Source organism: Spermophilus citellus (assembly GCF_964194105.1).
Source record: "Spermophilus citellus genome assembly, chromosome: 1".
NCBI classification, from domain to species: Eukaryota; Metazoa; Chordata; class Mammalia; order Rodentia; family Sciuridae; genus Spermophilus; species Spermophilus citellus.
The window spans coordinates 27,433,443-27,460,373 of record NC_138182.1 but is presented as its reverse complement, the minus strand read 5'-3'; the positions used below and the strand labels follow the sequence as shown (position 1 = coordinate 27,460,373).

The following is a 26,931-nucleotide window of genomic DNA, read 5'->3' as shown; positions in this document are numbered from 1 at the left end:
GGCATTTAGCTGCTGTCTGGAGGACTATGGGGGAGTCCCTAAAGGGAAGTAGAGCCTAGGTGACCTTGGTTTTCACCTCCAGAAGTTCACTGTGACTGTAGTATGCACAGTGGATTGGGGGAAGGAACTAGAAAAGGGAATTGGATCAGAGGTCATCCAAGGTAGACACTGGTAACTAAGGCAGGGCTGTGGGCAGCAAGAGAAACAGATGGATTTGAGAAATTTAGGAGCAAGTCTTGACAGGTCCTGAATATTTACCAGCACTTGGGGGAAATGGTGATTTGCTGAATGGACAACTTTGATGAAAACCCAAAGACATCTTGAAGAATTCTGGCATTTCCAATGTTTTTCCTCGATCCTTTTTGTTTATCTGCAGGTACACTGTTCTTTTCACCCCGTGCCCATCTATAATCTCAGAAGGGCATTTCACATGTATTCTCTCTGACATTCAACAAATACGTCCTGGGCTTCTTGCATCCACCAGGCGCTGCACTAAGCCCGGATGGACAACTTACTGCATCAGAGATAAGGAGTGAAACAAAATCAACACAAGACAAGAATCAGGAACAAATGACTTCAAAGTGCAACAGGCTAGATGAAATGAGACGAAGGTCCCTTCAGATAAAGAAATAAAAGGTGGCCTCATGGGGGAGGTGGTGCTGAAGCTGGGATGGAAAAGCAAAACCTCAGGAAGAGCTGGGGAAGACACACTGGCCAAAGGGGAAGGGAAGTTGGCATCTTTCAGGACCCAAAAAAGCCCATGGGGTGGATCCTCAGGAATGATGGGGATGAAACGAGTGGACGAGGGTAAGGAACTTAGCAAGGCCTAACAGGAACCCACAGAAGGAACCGAAACTCGCATTTTATTCAAAGTGTGATAGAAAGCCAAGTGAAAAGAAGCCATAGAATAACAGGATCCAGTCTAGATGTTTAAAGATCATCCATCTGCCTTGGGTGGGAGGGACTGGAGGGTCCAACAGGTAACGTAAGATCAATTGAGGGAAAGGAGGCCATGTGTTGGGACCCTTCTAGACTTCTCCAAATATATGGAACTGAGAGGTCTGGGGGAGAGACCCGAGTGTGGGAGTCCAGGATAGCTGCTACTTAAGGAATCAGGACCTCTAGCAGATACCAAATGGACAAATGACCAGAAAGTAAGAGACAGGAAATAGGAAACCACAGGGAGAAGGTGACAACACAGAAGTTCAAAGAGAAGGGGGTTCCAAGGGCGAGTGAGTGGCCAGCAATACTGACTGCTGCTCACGGGCTGGGAAAGAAGCAAATGGGAAGATCCTAATGAAAGGCCATCGAGCACCTTGACAAGAGGAGTTTCAATAACTGGATGGGGACAAAACCCAACCTGGAGGGGGTTGAAAATTCAAAGGGTTAGCAGTATCTCACATTGAACCCAGTGAATTGTCTCCACTGTATTCCTGCCTTTAGGATCCTTCCATGCCCAAACGTCATCAGAGTGACTTTACGTGAGAAATGTTGACACTTGGCCAGATGCTGAAGAGCAAACAAGATACAGCAACTGAATGAGCAAAGCAGAGGAAGCGGAAACCTAGGAACTACAGAAGGAAATAACAGATAAGTGAGCTAACCCACTCTATGGAACTCCAGCAGGCTCAGACTTGGATATGACAGCTACTGTGGAAGATAGGGTGAGAGGCTCAGAACTGGAATCAGAGGCCTGGCTGGAAGCTTGGATGCAGAGTGGTTCCTTGATTCACCTTCTTAACCCATGCAGTCATATTACAGCCCCTTCCTACTGTGGTTTGAAAGTCCCCTCCGAATTCATACTGAAGTGTAATTGCAACAATGACAGTATTAAGAGGTGGACCTTTAAGAGGTGATTAGATCACAAGGGCAGAACGGATTAATACGATTATGGGGGATTGGGTTAGTTATTGCAGGAGTGGACTCTTGATAAATTTGGAAACCACCCTTCCTCTCTTGCTTTCATGTGCTCTTTCATCATGCAATGCCTTCCACCATGTTATGATGTGTCATGCAGGCCCTCACCAGATGCAGCCCCTTATCTTGGACTTCCCAGCCTTCAGAACCACTGGCCTCAAATCTTCTTTGTTTATAATTTACCCAGTCTCAGGTACTCTGTTACAGCAGTAGAAAATGAGTTAAGACATGTTATGGTTTGGATGTGAAGTGTCCCCCAAAAGCTCACATGTGAGACAATGCAAGAAGGTTCAGAGGAGAAATGTTTGAGTTACAAGAGTCTTAACGTGATCAGTGAATTAATCCCCTGATAAGAATCAACTGAATGGTAATCAAAGTGGTAGGGTGTGGCTGGAGGAGGTGGGAATTGGGGTGTGGCTTTTGGGGTGCATATTTGTATCTGGCTGTAGAGATTCTCGCTCTCTCTTCTCTGATCATCATGTGAGCTGCTTCCTTCTGCCACACACTTCTATCATGATGTTCTGCCTCACCTCATCCCTGGGGAATGGAGCCGACCTTCTATGGACTCAGACCTCTGAAACTGTGAGCCCTCAAATAAACTTTTCCTGCTCCACAGTTGCTCTGATTTGGTCCTATAGTCACAGCAGTGAAAAGCTGTCTAAGACAACTTGCAACGCTGTGACCACAATGCCCAACAAGAACAACTTAGAAGAGAAAATGTTTATTTGTGGCTCACAGTTGCAGAGGTCTCAGTCCACAGATGGCCAACTCCATTGCTCTAGGCCCAAGAGGAAGCAGGACATCATGGGGGAAGAGCCCAGTGGAGGAAAGCTGCACAGTTCAGGGTGGGATTAGAAAACAGAAAGAGACGAGAAAAGGGGACACAGGGAAGATGCACCCTTGCAGGGCACACCCCCAGTGACCCACCTCCTCCACTCATGCCCCACCTGCCTGCAGATATCACTCAGTCCATTCAAACTAGGAGGAACTGATGAGGTTACAGCTCTCGGGATTCAATCATTTCACTTCAAACATTCCTGCGTTCACACAGGAGCCTTCGGGTGACACCTCATATCCAAGCCATAACACTTCCTAACTAGAAATTTATCTTCTGAAAAACTGAGCCAAAGAAGCTCTGAACTTTTTTAAAAAGTTTCCAAGAAAAAAATACAAAAGGATCAGAAATTAAGATGGCATCAGTCTTCTCTATCCTAGATGCTAGAACATATTTGGAAGAATGTGTTCTGAGGGAAAATAATCATCAACCCAGAATCTATATCCTGCCAAACTATCAAACAGATGTAGCAAAGTAAAAAAAGACTTTCCCAGATTGGCAAAAACATTTCTCCCTTGTACCTGTTCGTAGGAAGTTACTGGAAGACGTGCTTCAGCAAAATAAAAGGAGGATAAGAAAGATAAAGATGTGGACTCAGGAAACAGGGGATCCATTGCAAGGAAGATACAAAAGAAAATTTCCAGAATGATGAAAAAGAAGGTCCTGGGGCCCAGTTGGGTGGTAAACCTATGGAATGACCAATTGAGTCCAGGAACTTGGGGCCAGCCTGGGCAATACAGCAAGACCCCATGTTAAAAAAAAAAAAAAATGAAGCAAACAAAAACAGAAACATCTACGTCTTTCACCCTTAAAATTCCTTTACGGGTCAAATTACATATGCTATTTTCCAATTCTTATTGATCACTATTTTTAAGAATTAAAAGTTACTTTTATTAAATAAATGTAGGCATATATTTTAATGGTTAGACTAACTGATCTAGACTCAACTAGCCTAGATTAGAGGACAATGATGGCGGAGAGAGGGGTGGGGGGCGGATCAGAGGATCTCCAGGAGAACTACTAGAACGCATAGAACGTGCTGTTTGGAAAAAATCTTGGCAAGTGTATGACAAAGTATTTGGGAAAAAAGTAGTGACAGGCACATAGAAAATAAGGTATGTGGAAACAAAGTCAAATATTAAATGGTAAAAACAAATAAAAAATAATAATCATGTAATACACGCTGGCTCAGTGATAAATGTTACATAATCATATCATATTATGTGATCATAATATGTCCTGTCATTATAATCATAATGTAAGCAGTAATGATATAATGTAACCAAAAATTTGGAATATAATTCTACTGAAAGGCTGAAGAGAGGAGGAAAGAGAAATAGTTATAGTACCAGATCCTCCACTACCTACAGCAGGATCAGTAATAATGCCTAAAATTGGTGACTTAAAAATAGCAGCAGTATTTAAAATTATGGGGAATCACATAAGAAGAAACTGTTAAGAGGATTAAAATTGATCACTCAGGGCAGGTAAGGGTGTTGGTGGAGAGTGGCAGGTCAGGAACTATTGTGATTTCTTTATATGTCTGAGTAACCACTTAAATATATGCATGTATTTGTTTAATAAAAATAACTTTTAGTCTTTAAAAATAGTGATCAACAAGTTAAGAATTGGAAATAGCATATATAATTTAACTCCGAAAGACGTAGATGTTTCTGTTTTTGTTGGCTTTGTTGTTTTAGATGGGGTCTTGCTATATTGCCCAGGTTGGCCCCGAGCTCCTGGACTCAAGCAATCCTGCCACCTCAGCCTCTCAGGTAAGTGGGACAATGGACATGCACCAGTGTGCCCAGCTAGGGATGTGGGTTTGACAAGGGGAGCCAGACTACCAGGGTTCGTATCCTAGACTACACCTGTCACTAGCTGGGTGATCATGGGCAGGTTGCTTCACCCCTCTGAGTCTTAGGTTTTTCATCTTTGATTGAGGGTGATAACTTCATAGCTTACTGAAGATTTAATGTGTTAAATTATGGAAAACTAAGGGGTTAGTAAACATTAGCAGTTTTTGTGAAGAGAATCAGAGAAATGCACAGTTGCCAAATGGAGACGTGAGTCAGGAAAAGCTCTTGTTCTTGTTTGGTATTTTAAACACTACACTAGAGCCGAGTGAACGCTGGTGGGGGAGACAAGGATGCCACAGAGACGGAAAGGTGATTTAGGAGGAAAAGCCAGATAACTGGGGCAGAGGAGCTCCTGTTCAGGGAGAGGGGAGGAGCATCCTGAGTTCTCTAGGGTGGACTGAGCTGTTGAGACGGAGGGGGCAGGAATGAAGGTGGAGACAGAGGACAACATAGGCATTGTGATCCTCCCTTGACTTCCAGAGTCTCAAGGAGATGGGTGCCCTCCGTGCTTCTCTGTTTATGTTCAAAATCCACATGGCTGCCAAGCTTCCTCAGGACCATGTGTTCTTACCGAAGAGGTGGGAGAGCACCAGGCTCCAACCACCATTTTGTCACAAGGCTTGGAGCATCCAACCAGAGAGCATTGCATTCTCCACTACAGGGAAGAGTTTTAAAATACCTATGATCAATTTTCATGAATTCTCATGAAGCAAATTTCTTGCCTATATAAAAGACCAAAATTGCACGGTATGGGTATATATTCATTTCTGGAAAATGGGTCTGACTCCACAAAGTTGATTTGAAGCCCCTGAGAAATGGCGGCAGTTATCACATCATCTCCATTTACCCTACAGAAAACCAAGGCAAATGTTATTCCAGCTACAGAATCCTAAGGGCAGAGCCAAGTGAATCATGGGAGAATCTAGATTCTTGCAGGGGAAGATTTGTAGAGCAAAAGTCCAATTCCAGAAAGAGGCATGTGTTTTTCTAGGAGGCAGCATGAAAAGAGTGCTAGACTCTACCTCTGAGCTACAGAGAAATTGAAATGGGCCTTGATTAACCCTCTATTGTTTTTTATACCTGTGTACAAAAGGTACCACACCATCCCATCCCATCCTCAGTCAGACAGCTGGCTCCTTTGACTTCCTTATCCCTGTCATCTATCAGTCACTCAACCCTATGGTTCATTCATTTGTTCTACCAATATTTCTTTTCATTGCTTATGATGAATCAGACACTGGAGTGGACACTGGTGGTACACTGTCTTAAACAGGTAAACCATCCTCCACCATGCTGATGTGGACTGAAGTGCCCGTCTTATCATCCTGCTGGTACCACACCTCCATCCCCACTGCACAGCCCTGCTTCAGGCACCACTCTCCCCCAGGGACTGTTTTGACAACCTCTTGGTGGCCTCTTTCCTCTAGTCAGGACTACCCCCTTCATACTAGAGTCTACATCTGAACTATATCGCCACTCTAATATGAACCTTTTGATTGCTCCTGGGATACTCCTGTGCTTTAGATCACCCTTTCAAACTGAATTCTCTCTGCCTGTGCTGATTTCTTCTCTCATTCCTCCCACTTGCCCTTGACTTCATCTCTACACATGAAGTCCTTTTAGTTCCTCAAATGTTCCTCTATGCCTTCACAAGACAAAAGTGACACTCTCCCCCCTACATCTTTACCTGGCTCATTTCTCTTCATCCTTTAGGTCCAGGAAGGGAAACCTCTCCTGACCTCCACTTCCACCTCCCACTTCACCACCTCATGATGTTTTATGTTGTGCCCATGGCAACCTGCATTTCTTAAAACATGCACCTGTTTATGCCTGACTCTTTTTGCACATGACATTTCCTGTTTCATGTCTAGATTGTGAGTTTCTCAAGGAAAGGGACCACAACCATGCCGCTAACTACTGCAACTCATTGACCAGTACATGATCAGGGTCCAGAGGAAAACAAACACGTTTACCTTTGTCTAGATCCACAAAATCTCTCTTGGTGTGGGAAACAAACTGATTTGCTATTGCCTTCTTAATTTCTTCCATAGAAGCAGGAATTTTCCAAGGAACACAGCCCCTTCTTGTCTCACTTGGTTGCTCTGGAGGTAGTGTCCATTCAATGTAGCCCTATCAATGCAAATACAATTTTCAACAAAATTGATACAGATTCACCTAATGGAATCAAGAATACGAGCATTGGTGTGGACATAGTCTCTGGAATCCTTTATATCCAGTTAGAACTCTCTGGTTGCCTGAGTGCAGGGAGCCTGTTAATGGGACCCATTGGTTTACCTAGCTGTAGCACAGATGCTTGTGCATTTCTCTGACTTTTCACACTGATGAAAAAAAAAAATGTGATTGCAAGCACCAAAAAATTGTGCTTCGAAAAAGAATTCTCCCACAGACAAGACCAAAAAAGGAGAAAACCCATACTATTCTAGTTCTGGCTACCTGTTCCCAAAAGAGCAGAGACAGTGGCTGCTTTCCCCTTGGGAGTCCTAGAGAGAAACATCCCAGAGAGAAACCCTGACTCACAGGCAGAGGCCTTAGCAACACTGTGGGGGTCAGGGGAGGAAAGGCACTGTCTCCTCTTTACCTCCAAAGCAATTCTGGGATTATAAAACTTGAAACCTGCACTCCCTGCTGCCGTCTTCCTCTTTCATGACCTCACTCCCTAGCTCCCTAGGAAAATGGAAGCTGTCAGGAGAGAAGCTCTGCACACCAACTCCCATCTGCCACATCTGCCCTGGCATCTCTGATGAGAGTACCTGCAGTGCTGCCAACAGGACCCAACCCACTTGGGCAGCTAGATCCAGTTCCCTGTAGTGTGCTCCAGCCCAGCACTCCAGCGACCCTCACTTCTAGAAACTTCCGTGTCTTCCTCTCTGCTGGGTGGCTGCCTTTATTTCTTCTACCTTGTAAAGAAACCCTTCTCTTTGCCCAAGTTCCTGGGAATAGTTATATATTCATACTGTTTCAAATTATCTTTTAAGTCCCTTTTAATCTTCAGGTTCCCTCTCAATCCCCTTCTTTCTCTTATCATTTATCTACTGAAGAAACCAATTGTAAATATGCCAGCATCTATTGAAGCAGCTATTTGATGCATAAAGGTTCCAAGTCTGGATTTTGTTGATTACATACCCACAGTGCCATTTAAAAAGTCTTTAGGATTCAGATTCAGGGTGGATCTCTTGGACCATTCTCTAAGTGGTGTTCAGCAAGATCATGGGAAATGATATTAAAATTATATTGCTATTTCTCTTTGGTAACAGTTGTTGAGGCTCAGTGACCAGATCAGTAGGGTCAACAAATCTGACTTGCCAAAACTCATTGGCTAAAAGTACAAAGGACCATCTATAACACTAGCTCTCATTGGCTGAGAGCACAAAGGACAGTCGGCCACACCAACTCGCACCAGCTCTCATTGGCTGAGAGAACACAGGGAGGCAGCCATGCTAGCTCTCAGGGTGAGAGCCTTGGATAGTACTTAGATAAATGAAAATCGCATGTCTATTTGTATGTATACGCATACAAATACAGCATAATGTTGTAATTAACTCTTTCATATTTATTTTAGGATTTTAAGGAAAATACTTAAGACACATATAGATGATAATGAAAGTATGCCACGAGGAACCAAGTTAGATGGGGTATGAGTGTATGTTCTAAGGATTCCCAAGTTTACCTCTCCAGCTTCTCACTCACGGGAGCTCCAGACCTCTATGTGCAGCTGCCAACTCCCATTCCCTCTTATTCCTTTCTCCATCAAACCTGGTCTTCCACCATGTTCCAGCTCAGAAAACAGCGTCAGCACACACCCAGCCTCCGAGAAAGAAATATGAACATCCTCCTTCCCTCTCTCTTCTTCATCTTTCACATCCCTTTAGTCATCAAATACTGTCCATTCTACCACTTTGTCATCTCTTCAATGCATGCAAGGGCCTCATCCTAGGTGTCAGGTAAATGAAACCTTGACTGAGAATTGTCTTATATGATGGAAGAAGGGTGTACAGTGCCGAGAAAACAGCAGAAGAATTGGTTATTTTTCTTCCGGCAGAGGATGGGAGATGGCTCTTTTTAAAATGAGCCTTGAAGAAATATAGGGCAGTGCTCCATAGTAGAGAGGAAAAGGCTTTTCTAGAGGAAGGCAAGAGTGATAAAAGTCAGGGAGGTTTGAGAGAGCACAAAACAAACTTGTGCATACCTATTCATAGAAGCACTATTCACCAAAGCTACAAGGTGAAATCAACCCAAACATCCAACAGGGTGGTATGGACAAATAAATTGTGGCCTATTCATACAACAGTATTCAATCACAGAAAGCACTGGTACTTGCCACACCAGAGGTGAACTTCAAAAATATTATACTAAGTGAAAGAAGTCAGGCACAAAAGGTTACCTGTTGTATGATTCCACATGTAAACTATGCAGAATAGGTAACTCACAGAGATAGAAAGCAAATAGGTGGTTTCTAAGGGGAAGGTGACAGGGATTTTTTGGGGGGCGGTGGGTAACTCTTTAATGGGCATGAGTTGTTTTGTTTTTTCTGGGATGATAAAAATGTTCTGCAACAAAACAGAGAAATAAACAGAGATAGAGATAGCATGGTTAGAAATAAAGATGAGAAGGTAGGAAGGAAATCGTCCCAGAAGGACCATATAGCTCATCACAGAAGAAAGTGAAGAGTGTTTGTGACATATTCAAACTCTTATTCTCATGGATTGTTGACACAGTATTAAATTCGACACATACAGAGCTATTATCTTATTTGATTGGCTTACTTTTTTTGGTCTCCTTAGTCCTCTTGAAGACCCATTTTTTATGGTATTTTCCTTAGAATATGATTTCCAAACGTACTCGTCACTGTATCGTGTATTCAGAATGGGATCACTAAGTGCATATGCATATCCTAATCTTCTGATACTTTTTTGACTACAAAAAAAGTAGAAAATAGAGTAAGGGATTAAATGCCAAATCTCACAACAGTGCACCTGTCAAACCATTTGATTAATGATATATTTTTTTAAAGATGGGTTAACTTAAGACTTGATGCCAGATATAATTTAATTTGAGGGTTCCCCTGATAAGAAACGATTCTGTGACAATCGTAGGATGGCTTTAGCAAATGTACAGGTATCTAAAATGAAATTAAGAATAACAACCTAAGTTTATTATATTTTTTAAAGATACTCTTATAGACAAAAAGTACCTCAATCTAACTACATAGTTGGTAAGGAAAAGATTAATTCCAGAGACAAAAAGAAGCAAATTAGGATGTTCATTTTTGGCTTGCAAGTCCTCAGTGAAATGATGCATCTAGGCCATGATCAGCCATGTCACCAAGAACTCAAAAGGAGGGGTTCACCGGGTATGATGTGCTTCTGGTTGAATATACTCACCTCCACCTATTAAATGTTTTTGCCAAAATATGGAATCTGAATCAAATGAAGTCTGCAGAATATTGAGTTACAAGAAAGAATATTTTAAAACACATGATGGGGATGGAATCAGGAAAATTCCAAACAATGATTCTGTTTCTTCAGGAAAAAAAAAAATGGTCAGGGAGAAAAAAAAAAAAGTGCAGAAGTAGATTAAATGAGAAAGGAGACATAATAACCAAAAGTAATGTGTGGACTTTGGATTCTACTTCAAACCTTTTTAAAATTTTGAGACAAATTTTTGGAATGAATCTGATTGCTGACTGGTTATTCTATACTAAGGGATTGATTTTTTTTTGAGGATGAAATAATGAAATTATATTTTTAAAGCATCCGATTTTGGGATTCTATTTTGATACATAGAAAATATTCAGAATTAAAATGATATGCCTTGAATTTATCTTGACAAAATCCAGTATGTTTATTATTATAGATGGTGATTGTGTTTATTCCTTTGTGTGTGTTTAAAATAGTTCACACTGACTTTTTTTAAAAAATAAAAATTTTTAAGAGTCTGAGCAGATTCATGTGTTCGAAAGAGACAAACATCTGGGAAGTTGGGCACATCTGAATGATTGATGATTTTCCTGTCATTCAGATATAAACTGGAGATTCTCCAAAAGGGACACAGCAGAAATAGCTTTAAAGGAATTAGTTTTCAGATCTCAATTTCTCAATTTTTTTTTTCCTAAATTATGTCTGCCTGATAGGTGGCGGGGCGGGGGGGCAGGGAGGGGGGGTGCTGACTATGTAAGCAAATCCTTTCCTTCTTTACCAAGCCCCTTTCCCAGGGCTCTCTTTCCTACATTATCAGTAGGATCTTTCTAGGGTGCATTGCCTCCAGAGAGGCAAAGGAGTATGCCCAAGGGGCAGCTTGGCCAGAGCCATTTCAGAGACGCCTCCTGGTCATTGGAGCTCCACACCCTTGTCCAGGGCTTGTCTTATCTAGGAGTTTCTGCAGAGTGAGGGATGGTGCTGTAACCGGGTATCGCCACCTGTGTGGGGTGTTACAGATTTTGGTAGGCGTGCTTCAAAGTCCTGCCCAGTTTTCTGTCTCCTACTAATTGCCAACTACTCATCCATCTTCAGGGAGAGGCTCTAAGAACATGTAGAATGCTCCAAATGGCTTTTTTCCTCATGTACTTAAAGATAAGCATTTTTTCAGCTTAAAAAAAAAAATCCCTGGGAAATGTCATTAGCTGGAGAGAAAAGCATGTCGAGTGGCGAAGCAGTACAAATTGGTGATGATGATCGCTTTAAATACAACTAGAATCTTTTCTGGGACATCACACTTTTTAAAGATTACTGGGTAAAAACTGGTAGATTAAAATCTTGTGTTTTTTTTTCCAGATCTTGTATTCATCACTTAGTAAGGTATTTAAATCTTATTTTTTGAAATATTTACTCCAGTGTAGCCAATCCTTATTTCCTTTTATGCTGTGAATTATTTAAAAATAAAACACTTAACAGTAAGTAAAAACATATGCTGGCTTGTCAGACCAATTAATTTTCACACTGTATAACTTTTTCCTTCATTAAATGCATAGGAAATGCCTGATGTCTAATGAAATCAATGAAACGCTTCCTGACTTTCACATGTGACTATAATTTAATGATTACTGAAAGTCAAGAACCAGAGTTCTGCAGACATGAGAACACATTTAACTTAAAAAAAAAAAGCATATATTTATCAGACCCCTTGCTTCACAGGTAACTTGCACATTTAATGCTTTATTTTTGTTACTTAGATATAATTAATTTATCAGAATTGAATCTTTTGGTACTTCCCCTATTTTTATAACCTTCCCTATAAAAGATATATACAATGATTTATTTTTCAGTTATTTTCATAACATTACTCAAAACATATATTAACATTTATATGAACTGAAAGAGTAGGTAGATTTTGACAGGGAGTGAACCGAATTTCGCTCATTGGTTTGACAAATAGGACTCACTTAACCAACTAGTTATAGGCGATATAAACTGTATGAGCTAAATCTTCAGCTCCAAGATTTTGATAAGAATATATTTAAAGTAAGTGATGATAAAAGTCTTTTATACAAAGAATATTGTGTTGGAAAACATTTATTGAAATTAATGTTTCTGTGTTCCAATCCATATAATATTAAGCAAGCTAGCTACCTTCGAGGGAGAGGGTAACGGTGTAACTTAATGGTCATTTGTTCAAGCCATGCCTTCTGGGATATTTCTCAGAAACTGAAATAGGGAATAACTCAATAAGTGGATGACAAATCATCTCATTACTTGCTTTCAATAAAATCAGAGGAGTACTCCACCAAGTAGGAGGAGGATCCGTCATTAAAATCACCTTGTGATTTCTGACTCAGCAAAAACCAAGAAAGAGTTCAGAGTGCTGAGCCTGGTTCAGTAGCACACAACTGCAATCCCAGTTACCCAGGAGGCTAAGGCAGTAGGATCACAAATTCAAGGTCATCCTAAGCAAGCTAGGAAGAACCTGTTGCAAAATTGCAAATAAAAAAATAATTAAAAAAAAAGACTGGTCATGTGGTCCAATACCTACCTATTACTACAAAAAAAAAAAAAAAGTTCAGAGCACTGGATGACACTGCTATGCTGAAATTCCTTTTCATATATATGAATAAACTTTCTCAAGTCTAACACCTATAAAATGGAAAAAAGAAAAGAAACAGAAAAACTGATGCTACATATGGGTCATTCTAAAAATAATAACTGCTAGGAGCCACAAGCAAAATATATGATGTATGGCACCTTTGGTTGTAAAGCCAGCTAGCCACTGAGGTATTATTATGCTAAGATTTACATTCATATGCAAATTGGGCTCCTGCTGTTCACCTTGGCCTACTACTGGACTCATGTTACGGGGACTCATGGAGAGTTCCCATTGGTTGGGGAAGGATAGTAGGAGGAAATTCCGGGGGAGGTCCGGGGGACCCCGGGTTCCGGGAGACGGCGGTTCCGGTTAGACGCCCGCGTGGGAGGACCGGTTTTTTGCTTGCTGGCGCTGAGAGTGTTGGCGGCTTTTTCAAAATAAAGTTTTGTTCCTGCTTGAGTGGCTCGTGATTCTGTGCCCAGCCAAGACTGCGGCATTTGGCGGCCCGGACGGGGAACGCCTGAAACTTAGAGGTGAGTAAAACTGCTCGCCCCTGAGGGAAGGCGACAGAATGGGTGAACATTTAGAAAAACAATGTGTTCTTGTTTTGATTTATTTTGTTTTTATTTCAAGCTCCCTAGCCCTAGAATTTTCTCAGGCGAACTGGGAAAAATGGTTGGCTCAAGGTTTGAAGTTATTCGGCCCTGAGAAAGAGAAAATTGATACAACCATTGTCTGTTCCGTTTTTGTTTCATTCTGTTTCGGCTTTGTTTTATCCTATCTTATTGGGTTACGTTACCTTTATAGTAGATTAGAATCCAGTAAAAAACAAACCGAAAAACTGCTAAGTAAATTGTTAGAGGTCCAGACTATGGTAGAAAAAACGCTAGGTCAAGCAAAAGAGAAGGTCTCTCAAGCTAGTCAGACAGAGGAGAATTTAAAAAAAGCAAGCTTAGAGGAAAAGCAGCCATCAGGTGGAGAATTACAACAGGAGGTTGCTACTAACTCCGTTCTATCACCAGAGGGCGTAACTCAACCAACAGCTCCATCTACCGCTGAGCGGCCCTCAACTCCCGTAGTTGATGGACGGAATTCTGAGGCAGGACCCCAAAGATTAGCATGCCCTGTACTTGAGCAGGCAGGAGGGCAACGAATTCACCGTGCTTTAGATTTCAAAACAATAAAGCAATTAAAGGAGGCTGTAACGACCTATGGGCCGCAAGCTCCCTTCACAATAAGCATGGTCGAATCTGTTACCAACTTGGACATGACACCAGCAGATTGGGCTAACATGTGTCGATCTGTGCTAAACGGAGGACAATATTTGTTATGGAAGGTTGCCAATGAGGAATTTTGCATGGAGACAGCTAGGCGAAATGCAGAAGCTGGTTATCCTCAAAGAAATATGGACATGCTATTGGGAAAGGGACCATATGAGGGTCAAAGACAGCAAATTGAATATGACCCTGGCGTATACGCACAAATTGCTGTAGATGCAGTTAGGGCATGGAAAACTTTACAGGGGCATGGAGACTTACAAGGTCAATTATCTAAGGTAATACAAGGAACTAATGAACCTTACGCTGAATTTGTAGATAGACTTATTCAGTCAGCCTCTAGGATATTTGGTAATACAGAACAGGTAATGCCATTTATAAAACAACTGGCTTATGACCAAGCAAATCGTTGCTGCAGAGAGGTCATTAGACCATGGAAACATGAAGATTTAAACACATATATTAAATTATGTAGAGACATTAATGAACAAGGGCAAGTCTTAGCAGCGGTACAACAGGCTTTAGATGCCAGGCCAAAAACATGCTATAATTGTAATCAAACAGGACATTTTAAAAGGAGTTGCCCCGTAAGAGGAGGGTTTAACAAAGCTGGATATCAAAGGAATAGAATACCGGGTATTTGCCCACGATGCCATAGAGGGAAACATTGGGCTAATGAATGCCGTTCTCAAACCACCATAGAGGGTATTCCGTTATCAAAAAACGGACAAGGACCAAGTGTTTACCCACGATATCGTGGAGAAAGATATCAGGCTCCATTGCCAAAAAACGGACTAGAGGGCCCAATGCCCCGGGGCCCAAAACCACAAATATATGGGGCAATGGAGGAACCCAACAGCACCATCAAGGTAGTGCCCAGGACGCATTATCCATTAAATCCCTCATCAGACAAACTAGAGGGAGCGCAGGGCTGGACATCTGCGCCTCTGCCAGAGCAGTACTAACCCCAGAGATGGGAATTCAAATCATTCCCACAGGAGTAAAAGGACCTCTTCCCCAGGGAACAGTAGGCTTATTATTGGGATGCAGTTCTTCTACACTTAAAGGACTTATGATAAGTCCTGGGGTAATTGATCCCGATTATGAGGGTGAAATAAAAATTATAGCTAGTTCTCCAAGAGGTATATCAGTAATTTCACCAGGAGATAGAATAGCACAGTTATTAATAATACCCAGCCTGCATGATAAATTTTCCAGTTGTAATGTAGAAAGAGGTTCCAAGGGATTAGGCTCCACAGGTGTAGATTGGGCTATGCTGTCTTTAAATTTAGATTCTCGCCCAATGCTAAAATTAAATATTCAAGGACATGACTTTAATGGGCTGCTGGACACAGGTGCTGACCTCAGCATAATATCTCGTCAAGAATGGCCAGAACATTGGCCATTACAACAAGCCACTCAAACGCTTCGAGGCCTAGGAGTGGCAACAAATCCCCATAGAAGTGCTATGGTATTAGATTGGAGGGATCCTGAAGGATGTGAAGGAACTATACAGCCCTATGTATTGGATCATCTTCCTGTAAATTTATGGGGACGAGATGTCCTAGATCAATTAGGATTGACATTAACAAATAACATCAATCCTAACGTGCCCACTACTAGGGCTAAACAAGGCTTTAGGAAAGAAAAAAGATTAAGAGAACAAGAACAAGGTATGACAGCACCTATTCAAATAGATCAAGAAATAAATAGACATGAATTGGGTTTTCAGAAAGGGCCACTGAGACAATCAAAATTACTTGGAAATCAGAAAGACCAGTGTGGGTTCCTCAGTGGCCCCTGACTAAAGAAAAGATACAAGTAGCCCATGACTTGGTCACACAACAATTAGCGGAAGGACATATACAACCTTCCGTATCCCCCCATAATACTCCCATTTTTGTCATTAAAAAGAAATCTGGTAAATGGAGATTATTACAAGATTTAAGAGCCATTAATAATGAGATGGTTATTATGGGACCTGCTCAATCAGGGATTCCTCAATTGTCTGCTTTACCAAAAACCTGGCATGTTTTAGCTATAGATATTAAAGATTGTTTCTTTTCAATTCCAATTCATCCCGAGGATAGTCCACATTTTGCATTTACTATCCCTGCACTGAATCATGAAGGTCCTGATCAGAGATATGAATGGAAAGTACTCCCTCAAGGGATGGCTAACAGCCCAACTATGTGTCAAATTTATGTTAATAAAGCAATCCAGCCACTTAGAAACCAAAATCCTGAACTACAAATATTTCACTATATGGATGATGTGTTATTGGCACATAAAGATAAAAACACATTGCTAGAATGTTATGCCACACTTACAAACTTATTGAAAAATTATAATCTAGAGATAGCAATAGATAAAGTACAATTAAATCTTCCAATTAATTATTTAGGAGTTCTATTATCCTCAACCATGGTCCGTCCACCAAAAATTCAAATACGAGTAGATCAACTCAAATCACTTAATGACTTTCAAAAATTATTGGGAGACATAAATTGGATAAGGCCTTATCTAGGCATACCAACAGGAGAGTTAGGACCTTTATTTGATATTCTAAAAGGTCCATCAGATCCAAATTCACCCCGCATGTTAACGCCTGAAGCAAGAAAAACATTAAAAATCATTGAAACGTATATGGAAAATATGCATTTGGATAGAATTGATATAAGTTTGCCTTTATTATTTATTGTACTACCAACAAAAAATATTCCTACAGGAGTATTTTGGCAGGAAGGTCCATTATTGTGGATACATTTATCTTATTCTCCTAACACTATTCTTACTAGATATCCTGAGGCTGTAGGACAATTAATACTCAAAGGAATAAAAGCAGCTAAGGGAGTGTTTGGGATTTCTCCCAATAAAATTATCACTCCATATACTATGGATCAAATTGATGAGTTAGCTAATGAGTTAAATACTTGGGCAATAATCATGTGTAAAACTAGTGTTTCATTTGATAATCACTTACCATCTAATCCTTTGTTGTCTTTTTGGTCTAAGCATCCTGTAGTTTTTCCAAAAATGACAAGAAAAACCCCTATCATAAATGCTCCAAATATATTCACTGATGGGTCAAACAATGGTACAGCATCAGTAGTTACCCCTGATCAAACTTTTACATTTTTAGTACCCAAACAATCAGCTCAAAAGGTAGAGCTTAATGCAGTATTACAAGCTTTTGTGATGTTTAAAGATTCTGTATTTAATTTATTTTCCGATAGTCAGTATATAGTTAATGCTATAGTATCCCTTGAAGATGCTGGTAGGATTTCCCCTTCCTCTACTGTTTTCTCTTTGTTTTCCACTATACAAAGTCTAATCTGGGACCGAAAAGATCCATTCTTCATAGGTCATATCAGGGCACATACAGGATTGCCTGGAGCCCTTAGTATGGGCAATGAACTAGCAGATAAATCTACACATGACATACATATTTTCTCCACAATAGAAGAAGCTATAAATTTTCATAAAAGGTTCCATGTCAATGCTAATACTTTACAAAAGCGTTTTAAAATAACTAAAGAACAAGCCAGACATATAATAAAACAATGTCAAAATTGTGTGACATTTTTACCACAAGTTAATCTTGGAGTCAATCCTAGAGGACTGATACCTAACCATATTTGGCAGATGGATGTCACACACTTGCCAGAATTTGGAAAATTAAAATATTTACATGTTACAGTTGATACCTCTTCCGGATTTTTGATGGGCTCCCTTCATGCCGGAGAAAAAACTAAAGATGTTATAGCTCATTGCTTACAAAATTTTGCCACTGTGGGCGTTCCAAAACAGTTAAAAACGGACAACGGTCCTGGTTATACTTCCACCTCTTTTAAACAATTTTGCTCATCATTTGGTATTACTCACATAACAGGAATTCCATACAATCCACAAGGACAAGGCATAGTTGAAAGAGCTCATCAAACTATTAAAATGTACTTATTAAAACAAAAGGAGGGAATTGGAAAGGGGTATATATCCCCCAAAGATAAACTTAAAATAACCCTTTTTACTCTAAACTTTTTAAATTTAGATTCATCGGGACTTAGTGCTGCGGAAAGACATTTGTACCCCAAAAATGTACATAAGCCTAAGGTACTTTGGAAAGATATTCTAACAGGACAATGGAAAGGCCCGGATCCAGTGATAGTCTGGAATCGGGGCGCTGTCTGTGTTTTCCCACAGGATGAACAGCAACCGATTTGGATTCCAGAGAGATTAACTAAAACAATTTCTACAGAAAAAGAAGATGATTTGACTCAAATCCATAACAGCTGACATCCAAAGCTCCAGCTTGGCTATTCTTACATCTGCGACAGTGATTAACCAAGGTGTTTTTTTTCAATATCTATTTTATTATTGCATTTTTCCACATCATAAAGTTCTATTTTATTTTTGAGCTCATACAAACCTAGGTTAATGTTTTTCTGATCAGTTTTATTTTTTGACTGTGTTTTATTTTTTGACTGTGAAGTTTTTAAACATTGCAATGGAGATTTCACCTAGGTATAGTTACAAGGCCTTTATTTACTATTGTCTTATGTGTTGTATGTTGTGTGCACACTTCTGTTTTGTGTTGTATGTCTGTATGTGTGTATGTCCATATTTCTTATATGAGGAGTGCTCATGAAAAAATGGATCCGAATTTTTTCTTTATTCACGTGATTTATATAGTTTAATTTAAATTAGGTAAACAGCTGTTAAGGATTGTTTTTAAAGGAGTTTAACAGATCTGTTTGTTTACTTTCACCTTTCCTTTTTATTATATTTAATAATTCTGTTCAGGATAATGTCTCTTTAACATCATTGCCAGAATTTCCATCTCCATCCCAATTCCAGTGAAGACTGAGATAAAACCAAACTACAGCTTCTATGATAGCAATCACAGTAAACTGTATAAACTGATGCATCAATGAATATAACTCAACAAGTAATGCTATCAAGGACTTGATTTACTTTGGGAGGAAATGGACATATTGATAGACTCCTCCAATTTGAACTGCTTGCAGAACTTGCCTGGACTATATATCAGTTACATACATTGTGAAATATCATCTGGTGCACCAAATTGTGGTACTGCTGGCATATCTTTGCTGATGGTGTCACCAGTGATGCAATTTCCTTGCCAGCTCACCCCATGTTTATTGTGGTAATACTGGCATATCTTTGCTGATGGTGTCACCAGTGACGCAATTTTTCCAAGGAGCCATCAATTGGCTTGGTGTCGTGGCATTTCTGTATCCTCCTCCCTTCTACTAGTGATGGTCTAAAATTTGGGGGCCAACAGAGGTGAGGCAAAGAACCTTACCCCCCCACTGGCACCAAGGCAAAATTTGGGGGCCAACAGAGGTGAGGCAAGAACCTCACCCCCCCACTGGTGCATAGGCCTATCCACAAGCATGGCTGAATGCTGGACCGGTAGTCAGCGACGGGTTGCTCTGATTACAGTGGATTCAACCTAAGACAGGAAGCTGACGCCTAAAGGTCAGTTCTCCCATGACGGGTAAGAACCATATGTTAAATTGGACAACCTACCAGGCACGGTCCCTAGCCACATTGCTTGTTACTTAATTAAACAGAAGGGGGCAGATGCTAGGAGCCACAAGCAAAATATATGATGTATGGCACCTTTGGTTGTAAAGCCAGCTAGCCACTGAGGTATTATTATGCTAAGATTTACATTCATATGCAAATTGGGCTCCTGCTGTTCACCTTGGCCTACTACTGGACTCATGTTACGGGGACTCATGGAGAGTTCCCATTGGTTGGGGAAGGATAGTAGGAGGAAATTCCGGGGGAGGTCCGGGGGACCCCGGGTTCCGGGAGACGGCGGTTGCGGTTAGACGCCCGCGTGGGAGGACCGGTTTTTTGCTTGCTGGCGCTGAGAGTGTTGGCGGCTTTTTCAAAATAAAGTTTTGTTCCTGCTTGAGTGGCTCGTGATTCTGTGCCCAGCCAAGACTGCGGCAATAACACTCACAATTGAATGCATGAACTAACTGAAAGCAAAACAGCCCATTTATCTTTTTAGGATGCAGTTCTAAGCCAGGCATAGTGGTGCACACCTAGACTCCTTGTTACTAGGGAGCCTGAGGCACACGAGGATTGAGTCCAGGAGGTTGAGGCCAGCCTAGGCAACACAGGGAGACCTCATCTAAAAAAAAAAAAAAAAAAAAGGAAAGAAAAATATATATATAAATAGAAATATAGTGGTGGGGAGGATGTAGTTTCAAAAATTACTTTTTGTATTTAGTATTATTATTATTAACATTGTAATTTATTTATTGCTCTGAGCAGTTGGGTACTAAAAATAATGATGATGATACTTAAAGTCACATAGCATATTTAAAAATTCACTTCAACTAAAATATTGAAACAGTTGCAAAGAACCATGAGTGGACAATAAGTTGCTTTCAAGCATAAATATTATAGCAGGGGAAAATTCTATTGAGGAAGTGGAGTGGAAGAAGGAAAAGGAATGAAATGAGTTTTCAAAAAAGAGCTTGTTTGAGTATTTTTTTTTAAAAGAATCCTAATGAGTATTAATTTGCTAGGGCATTTAGACTGTGCATTGGTTGCATTTAAAATTTTTATTTTAAAATGTCAATATTTAGGATGGACTGGAAGTTTTATTTTTTGCAGCTATTTAAATGTATGAGAACTTTAAAAAAAATGTGAGTTTGAAAATCACTGACTTAGATTCTCCAAGTACATCTTTATTTTTGGCTTTTAACCCAAATGCTGCTTCTTTAGAAAACTGTTACCGCCTGTGAACCTGGTAAATTTATTTCAATCAAATAATAAATGTCCCAATTAAGGAGTTAGTTGTGGCCCCGTAGGATAACCAGTAACTCAGAAATCGGGAGTCTGGGAGCTTTGCACTTTTGAGAGCCTATCATATTTTACTAGGGGAAATGAAAGAAAATTACTGAGTAACCCCCTTGTGTTAGTCCTTTACCTGTGTCCTCTTCCTCAAAACACTCTCTTAGGGATCATCAGTCCCGTTCCACCAATAAAACTGAGCCGTGGATGATTTGTTACTCGCCTGAGGGTGAGGGTGGGGCAGAGCTACGAGGGTCAGCCTTGGCTTGGACGTGCCCATAATCCATCTGACTTCTCACTAACTTGAACTTGCAAGGAGAAAAGATCCTCCTTTTGGGAAACAATTCACAGAGTCAACACAAGCAAGGAAGACTCTCTACGCTGACTTCACACCTACCTAACAGGGACGCAATGGAAGGGATATCCTGGCACTCCCCTCCTGCTGAGCTCAGAGAGGCAGCTGGTGGCTAGAAATTCCCACAGCCCTCAGCTTGGGTGGGAATGGAGAAGTTGCAAGCTGACACTGCTGTAGCTGGAGGAGTGCAGGTAAGGAGAGGGGGACTGTGCCCTTCCTTCAGCTTCCAGAGATGAGTGTTGGTGACAGTAGGGACAACAGGCATTCATTCATCCACTCAGCCATTCATTCAGCCGTCGAGGCCTGCTTCTATAACAATAGGGAGTGGCTTTGATTTGTGCATGGTGCTCAGGTGGCACCGTCGTCAAAGAACCTAAATGCTGGGTCAGTGGTAAACACAATGTGCAGTAACATCGTAAAGAACTAGTGGGACCATTTTCTCTGTGCTCCTGTGGGAGGTCTGGCTGCTGTTTGAGAGGAGGGACTTTCAAGATGCTGGGAGGGGAACCGTGGGCACAATGGCCCTACTCCACTGCATTTTTTTTATGCCTTCTCCAGTTACTCTATTTGTTTTGGATTCTGAATCGGAAAAGACAAGTGAACAAAGCTGCGAGTGTCTGTCGGGCTGACTGAAGGGGGATCTACCGGATCAAAGCGGGCACTGCTCCTGTCTTGCGGGTGAAATCCGTCTTCATCCTGGTGGCATAGGAATCCCAGTCAGTGCCACCTGCTGAAAGGACAATAAAGCCGTTTTCAGTGGGGCGAACCCGAATATCTCACTTGAATGTTGCACAATTAAAATAATTTCTCAAAAGACAGGAACCTTCTGGATAGTGATTTTATATTACAATCTAAAGAGCCATAAAGGCCAAGTGGTGGCCTGGAATAGGAGAGAAAGGAAGCACAACTTAATTAACTGAGTTTATCTCAAAATAAGAACGGCCTGTTGTTTTCCCCAAGCATTCGCACCTGCTGTTTTAAAGAATTCAAGCCAAACATAAAAATCTGTAAAGAAGGAAGTAGTTCATGGAAATTCTATCTTTGCTCATTATTGCTTTATAGTGACCCATTTCCATTACATCAGGTATATCTGTGCACACACGGAATGATTGTATACACAGGAGTCCATATTAGACATGCCAGCTCTTACCCCGGGCACCTCTTTGCTTTTCCTCTCCACCCATCATTATCCTTTTCTGGGCTAGGCCGTGTTAACAACCCTGCCTGCTTCTCTCCATACTTGTATACACATAATCCTCATATGCAATCACATGAGGATTTATGTGTACGTATAATTACAGAGACAAATTGTGATTTAGTTCTCACCATTTTTTGTTTTAAAAAAACGGGCTCATATTACACCAAGTGTCCCAACTAACAGTGTCTTGGGGGAAAAACACTCCCATTCACCTGGTGCAATGCTAATTCACCATTCGTAATAATGATTGTAAAATTCAATGGTGTAAAAGTTATTGACAACTATGTGCGTGGGTAAGAGCATTGAGGGGCAGAGTGGAGTTGGAAGAGAAGTCCAGGGCTGAAGCCCGGGCACTCAAAGGTCAAGGAGAAGAACAGCCAGAGAAAAATACAGTCAGTTTGGCATGAAGAAAAACCAGGAGCATGTGGTGTCCTGAAAGCCCAAAGAAGAAAGTGCTTCCAAAGGAGGGAGGAATCATCCATGGCAAATACTGTCGATGGCTCCAGAAAGATACCAGCTGAGAATTTAGCAGCACCCAAGCTGATCTACCCCAACTCCCTATTTTTAACAAAGTATCACCAAATTACTTGAGAATACAGTTGTCCCTCATCTGTAGTTTCACCTTTCATGGTTTCGGATACCTGTGATCAACACCAATGGTCCAAAAAGATGAAATGAAGAATTCCAGAAATTAACAATTCATAAGTTTTAAATTGTGCACCATTCTGAGCACCATGATGAAATCTCACGCCATCCAGCTCCATCCTGCTGGAAATGTGAATTACCCCTTTGTGTAGCGTGTCCGCACTGTATGCACTACCTGCACGTTAAGTCATGTAACTGCAATATCACAATGCTCGTGTATAGAGTCAGCGCTACCCAGGGCTATGCACTGGGAGTGCATAAGGGGGGGGCCTACTATATATATTTTAAATTTAATCATTCTCTTATTTTTTTTAATATCTGGGCAGTTACCTGTGGCTTTTTACATTTCATAAGCAACTGGGTTGGAATGTCTCCAATTTTTTAATAATAGGTACTGTCTAGGATCTCATCATCTCATCCCAAGAATACTGGAGCTATTCCCATTGGTTGAATTTGTTTCCAAGCCTGTATCCTTTTATCTTTCAATTTCCCAATATTCTTAAAGCTATCTGCCTCCTGCCTAGCATAGAGAGCCCTGGCTAAACATTCAGGGTTTCTGTCATCTGTGAACTTCTTAGTATTCATCTCCCCATCTCTCCCAGCCAGGTCGTTTTTAATTTAACAGGCCCTGGCCCCAGGCAGGGAATGGGATCTGCTCATCTGTGACTCTTCCCTGCTGCCTTCACACTGGTTTAAGCTTCGTGTCCACCCAGAAGCATCCCTGAGGGAGAACTCGTGCCTTGGCATTATCCTTAGAGACTCCTGCTTTGATGGGAATCACTTTAGGCTTGAAAGCATTTTATTCCAATAGTGGATTTAAATGATCTTTGTGAAAAGAATTGCAAATGTGGAGAAGGGAGAAAAAAATCCTGAGTAGCTGCTCTTAAAGAAGCCTCCCTAGGGCTGGGGATGTGGCTCAGGCGGTAGCGCGCTCGCCTCGCATGCGTGCGGCCCGGGTTTGATCCTCAGCACCACATACCAACAAAGATGTTGTGTCCGCCGAGAACTAAGAAGTAAATATTAAAAATTCTCTCTCTCTCTCTCTCTCTCTCTCTCTCTCTCTCTCTCTCTCTCTCCCTCTCTCTCTCTCTCTCTCTCTCTCTCTCAAAAAAAAAAAAAAAAAAAAAAAAAGAAGAAGAAGAAGCCTCCCTTAGTTTGATTGGAACCTCTGCCTTGGGCTTTTAGGAGGACCAGGAAGGATCTCTGCAGAGACCACACTTCCCTGTACCCTTCTCACTTCTGTCTTGCTGATAGTTTCCTTCCTCTCTCATTTCCTGTGCCTTCCCATGGACCAGGTCCTGTGCCGGGACACACATCCTGTCCTGGCTTTGGGGAACAGCTAGTGGAGGAGCTATGTATCCTATGAACATCAGATTAAGATTGTGTGTCACAGGAACCATGAGGAGCATGTGATTCTTCCTCGAAGGAGAAGAGGGGACAGCAAGGACAGGTCAAGGAGAGATTTCACCACATAGACAGCTTTCTGAACTTGGATTTTATCTGGTAGAAGTTTGACAGGGAAACATGGGAGATAAGGATGTTCTTGGCTGATTTAACAGGCAGAATGAGAATCCAGGACAGCAAATTTCAAACGCAAATTTGAAATAAAGAGGAAATGACTAAGGATAATTCACTGGGGCCCCCTATGCCTAAGCCTACTCTGCTCAACTTAGGACCCACCAAAGGTGTTCACAGTTATGAAAATAAATTTATAAAGCTTTGAAAATATTATAAAACTAATATAATTAATATGTATATGTATTATACTTTACAAAGAATTTCCATATATATTATGTTGTTTTATTCTGATGAACAAGGCAGGTATTGATGACATCTAATAATCCTGACCTTACCTTATTTTGAGAAATAAAGGCATTGGTAAGTGTACATGCTTGTAGTGTGCTGAATGATGGCCCCCAAAAGATATGTGTATATTCTAAATCCCAGAACCTGTGGATCTGACCTTATTTGGAAAAGAGATTTTTGCACATGCAATTAAGGATTGCAAAATAAAGCAGTCATCATGGATCATACTCATGGATTTGAAATGCAATTATAAATGTCCTTAGAAGAGGGAGGCAATGTGACCTCCACATTGATGTATCTATCCACAAGTCAAGAATATTGACAGCCAGCAGAAACAGGAGGTAGGAAAGATTCTGCCTGGAGCCTCCAGAGGGGTTGCAGCCCTGTGCACTCGTTGTTTTTGGATGTCAGGCCTTCAGAGCCAAGAGGGAATGAATTTTTGTCATTTTGAGCCACTAGTTTGTGGTTCTGTCTAGCAGCTATGAGAAACTATTAAACTGCACCTGAGTGTCCAGTCTACAGCGACTGCTCATCAGCAGTTAACCATCATTGTCAACCATTTTATCCTGTTTTTAGACCAAAGTTGAGCAGTACCACATCAAGCCCACCTTTTAGAAGGTGAATGTCCTAAAGTGGAAGATGGAATAGCACACAGAGGCTCTCAGAGACCCCACACTGGAAGGGAAGAGTCAGACCTGCGCATGGAAAGGAAAACTTGATGGCTAAATCAAAGAAATCTGGTGATCACACTGAGATATCAAAGCAGCTGCCTCCCCTTCTGATTTCAGCAGCTGGGACCCTCCTCCTAACTGGTATCTCAAAGCCTGGAAGGTTTGAGAAGGAAAGGAGTATAATTTTGCACATGTTGAGTTAGAGGCCTTTCTGTGACATCCGAATGGAACAGTCTAGCAGAAAGCTGGATAGTTTGGTCTGGAAATTGGAAGAAAGATCTAAGTTAGAGACAGAGTAGAGAGTCACAGGCACCTTTATGAAGTACTTAAAGCTTTATGGCAGCCTGTGGCCACTTGTGGAGGATGCAAATTCTCAAGGAAAGTCTTGGAAGACTCTGGCATTTCCCAGCCAAGGACAGGGAGAGGAGACAATGAAAGAAACCAAGACGGAGTAGCTAGAAAAGGAAGAGGAAATTAAAAGGAGACCCCTCAGGAATCCTGGGAAAGCACTTTTCTCTTCTCTCTGCTTACCTTGACATTATATGAAAACTGAGTATATTTGATATTTTTGTGCTAATTAAGTATTTCCTCTTCCTATTCTTCATTTACAAAGAATGAATTGAAATGAAAGTACACATTTCACTCACTCTCACGGGAGCACAATTCTAGGGAATTTGCAGCTGAACAATTCCTCCCTGCTCTGGAGCCAGCGTGCAGCCACAATTACCCAGCTAGACAGCAGCCACGGGCCATTATTGCCAAGGGAAAGGCCACGGTGTAGCTGACTACACAGTAATCATGCCACTAGCGTCACAGCTAGAGCGGCTGCCCCCCCCCCCCACCACTCGAAAAGCTGAGCTGGTAACCTGCTGCATCTGGGAGCAAAAACGAGGATGCAGAGCTCCCCATCTTTACAGACAGGGTCTCTTTGAAAGAGAAATGGTCCTACTCAGAAGCTGCGGCTGAAGACCTTAGCTCCATCTGTAACCACCTAGCTCCCCCAAACCAGGAACCCTATTTCTTGGCTATTTCCCAGACCCTCCATGGGGGCGGGGCTCAAGCCGATCTTGTTCTCTTCTGGGAGTCCCAGTCGCTCTGCTCCTTCTTTGCTTTTGGCCCTGTTCTCCTTGGAAAGGGCCCAGCCCTTCATTTCCTGGGTCCCTTCCTAGGCAGGCATGTCCTGGAGTGTTTTAGAAAGAAGTACGGGCAGGTCAAAGAGGAGGTTTAGCACAAGTATGAAGGGCTGGAGAGGGACAAGGTCATGAACCTCTGTCATTCTCCCTGACTCCCCAGCCGTCCCTAGTCCCTCAGTGGGGCCCATCCCTAAGAGGGAGACAGCAGCATTAAAGATCGAAGTCCCTTGGCTGAATGCTACCCCTTCCCCAGGAAAGACCCCAACCCTGTCTGCAGACAGGTAGGGTACACAATCTTACTTGGCTGGAGCTTGTGGTCGTTTAAAGAGGGGCACGAAGCCATGAACTCAGGCTGGGCCAT

General features: G+C 41.5%; 1 protein-coding gene across 1 annotated transcript in view; it reads right to left on the bottom strand.

Moving 5' to 3' along the window:
* Positions 1 to 26,931, bottom strand: part of TEX26 (testis expressed 26) — a gene marked incomplete at its 5' end in the record, with an annotated part of 38,833 nt that extends 11,902 nt beyond the window's left edge. The window contains 4 exons of the mRNA XM_081260404.1: positions 6,585 to 6,741; positions 9,396 to 9,546; positions 21,763 to 21,847; positions 26,871 to 26,931. Of these exons, the coding sequence (XP_081116530.1) occupies positions 6,585 to 6,741; positions 9,396 to 9,546; positions 21,763 to 21,847; positions 26,871 to 26,931 (454 nt within the window). The remainder of the gene's footprint in view (positions 1 to 6,584; positions 6,742 to 9,395; positions 9,547 to 21,762; positions 21,848 to 26,870) is intronic.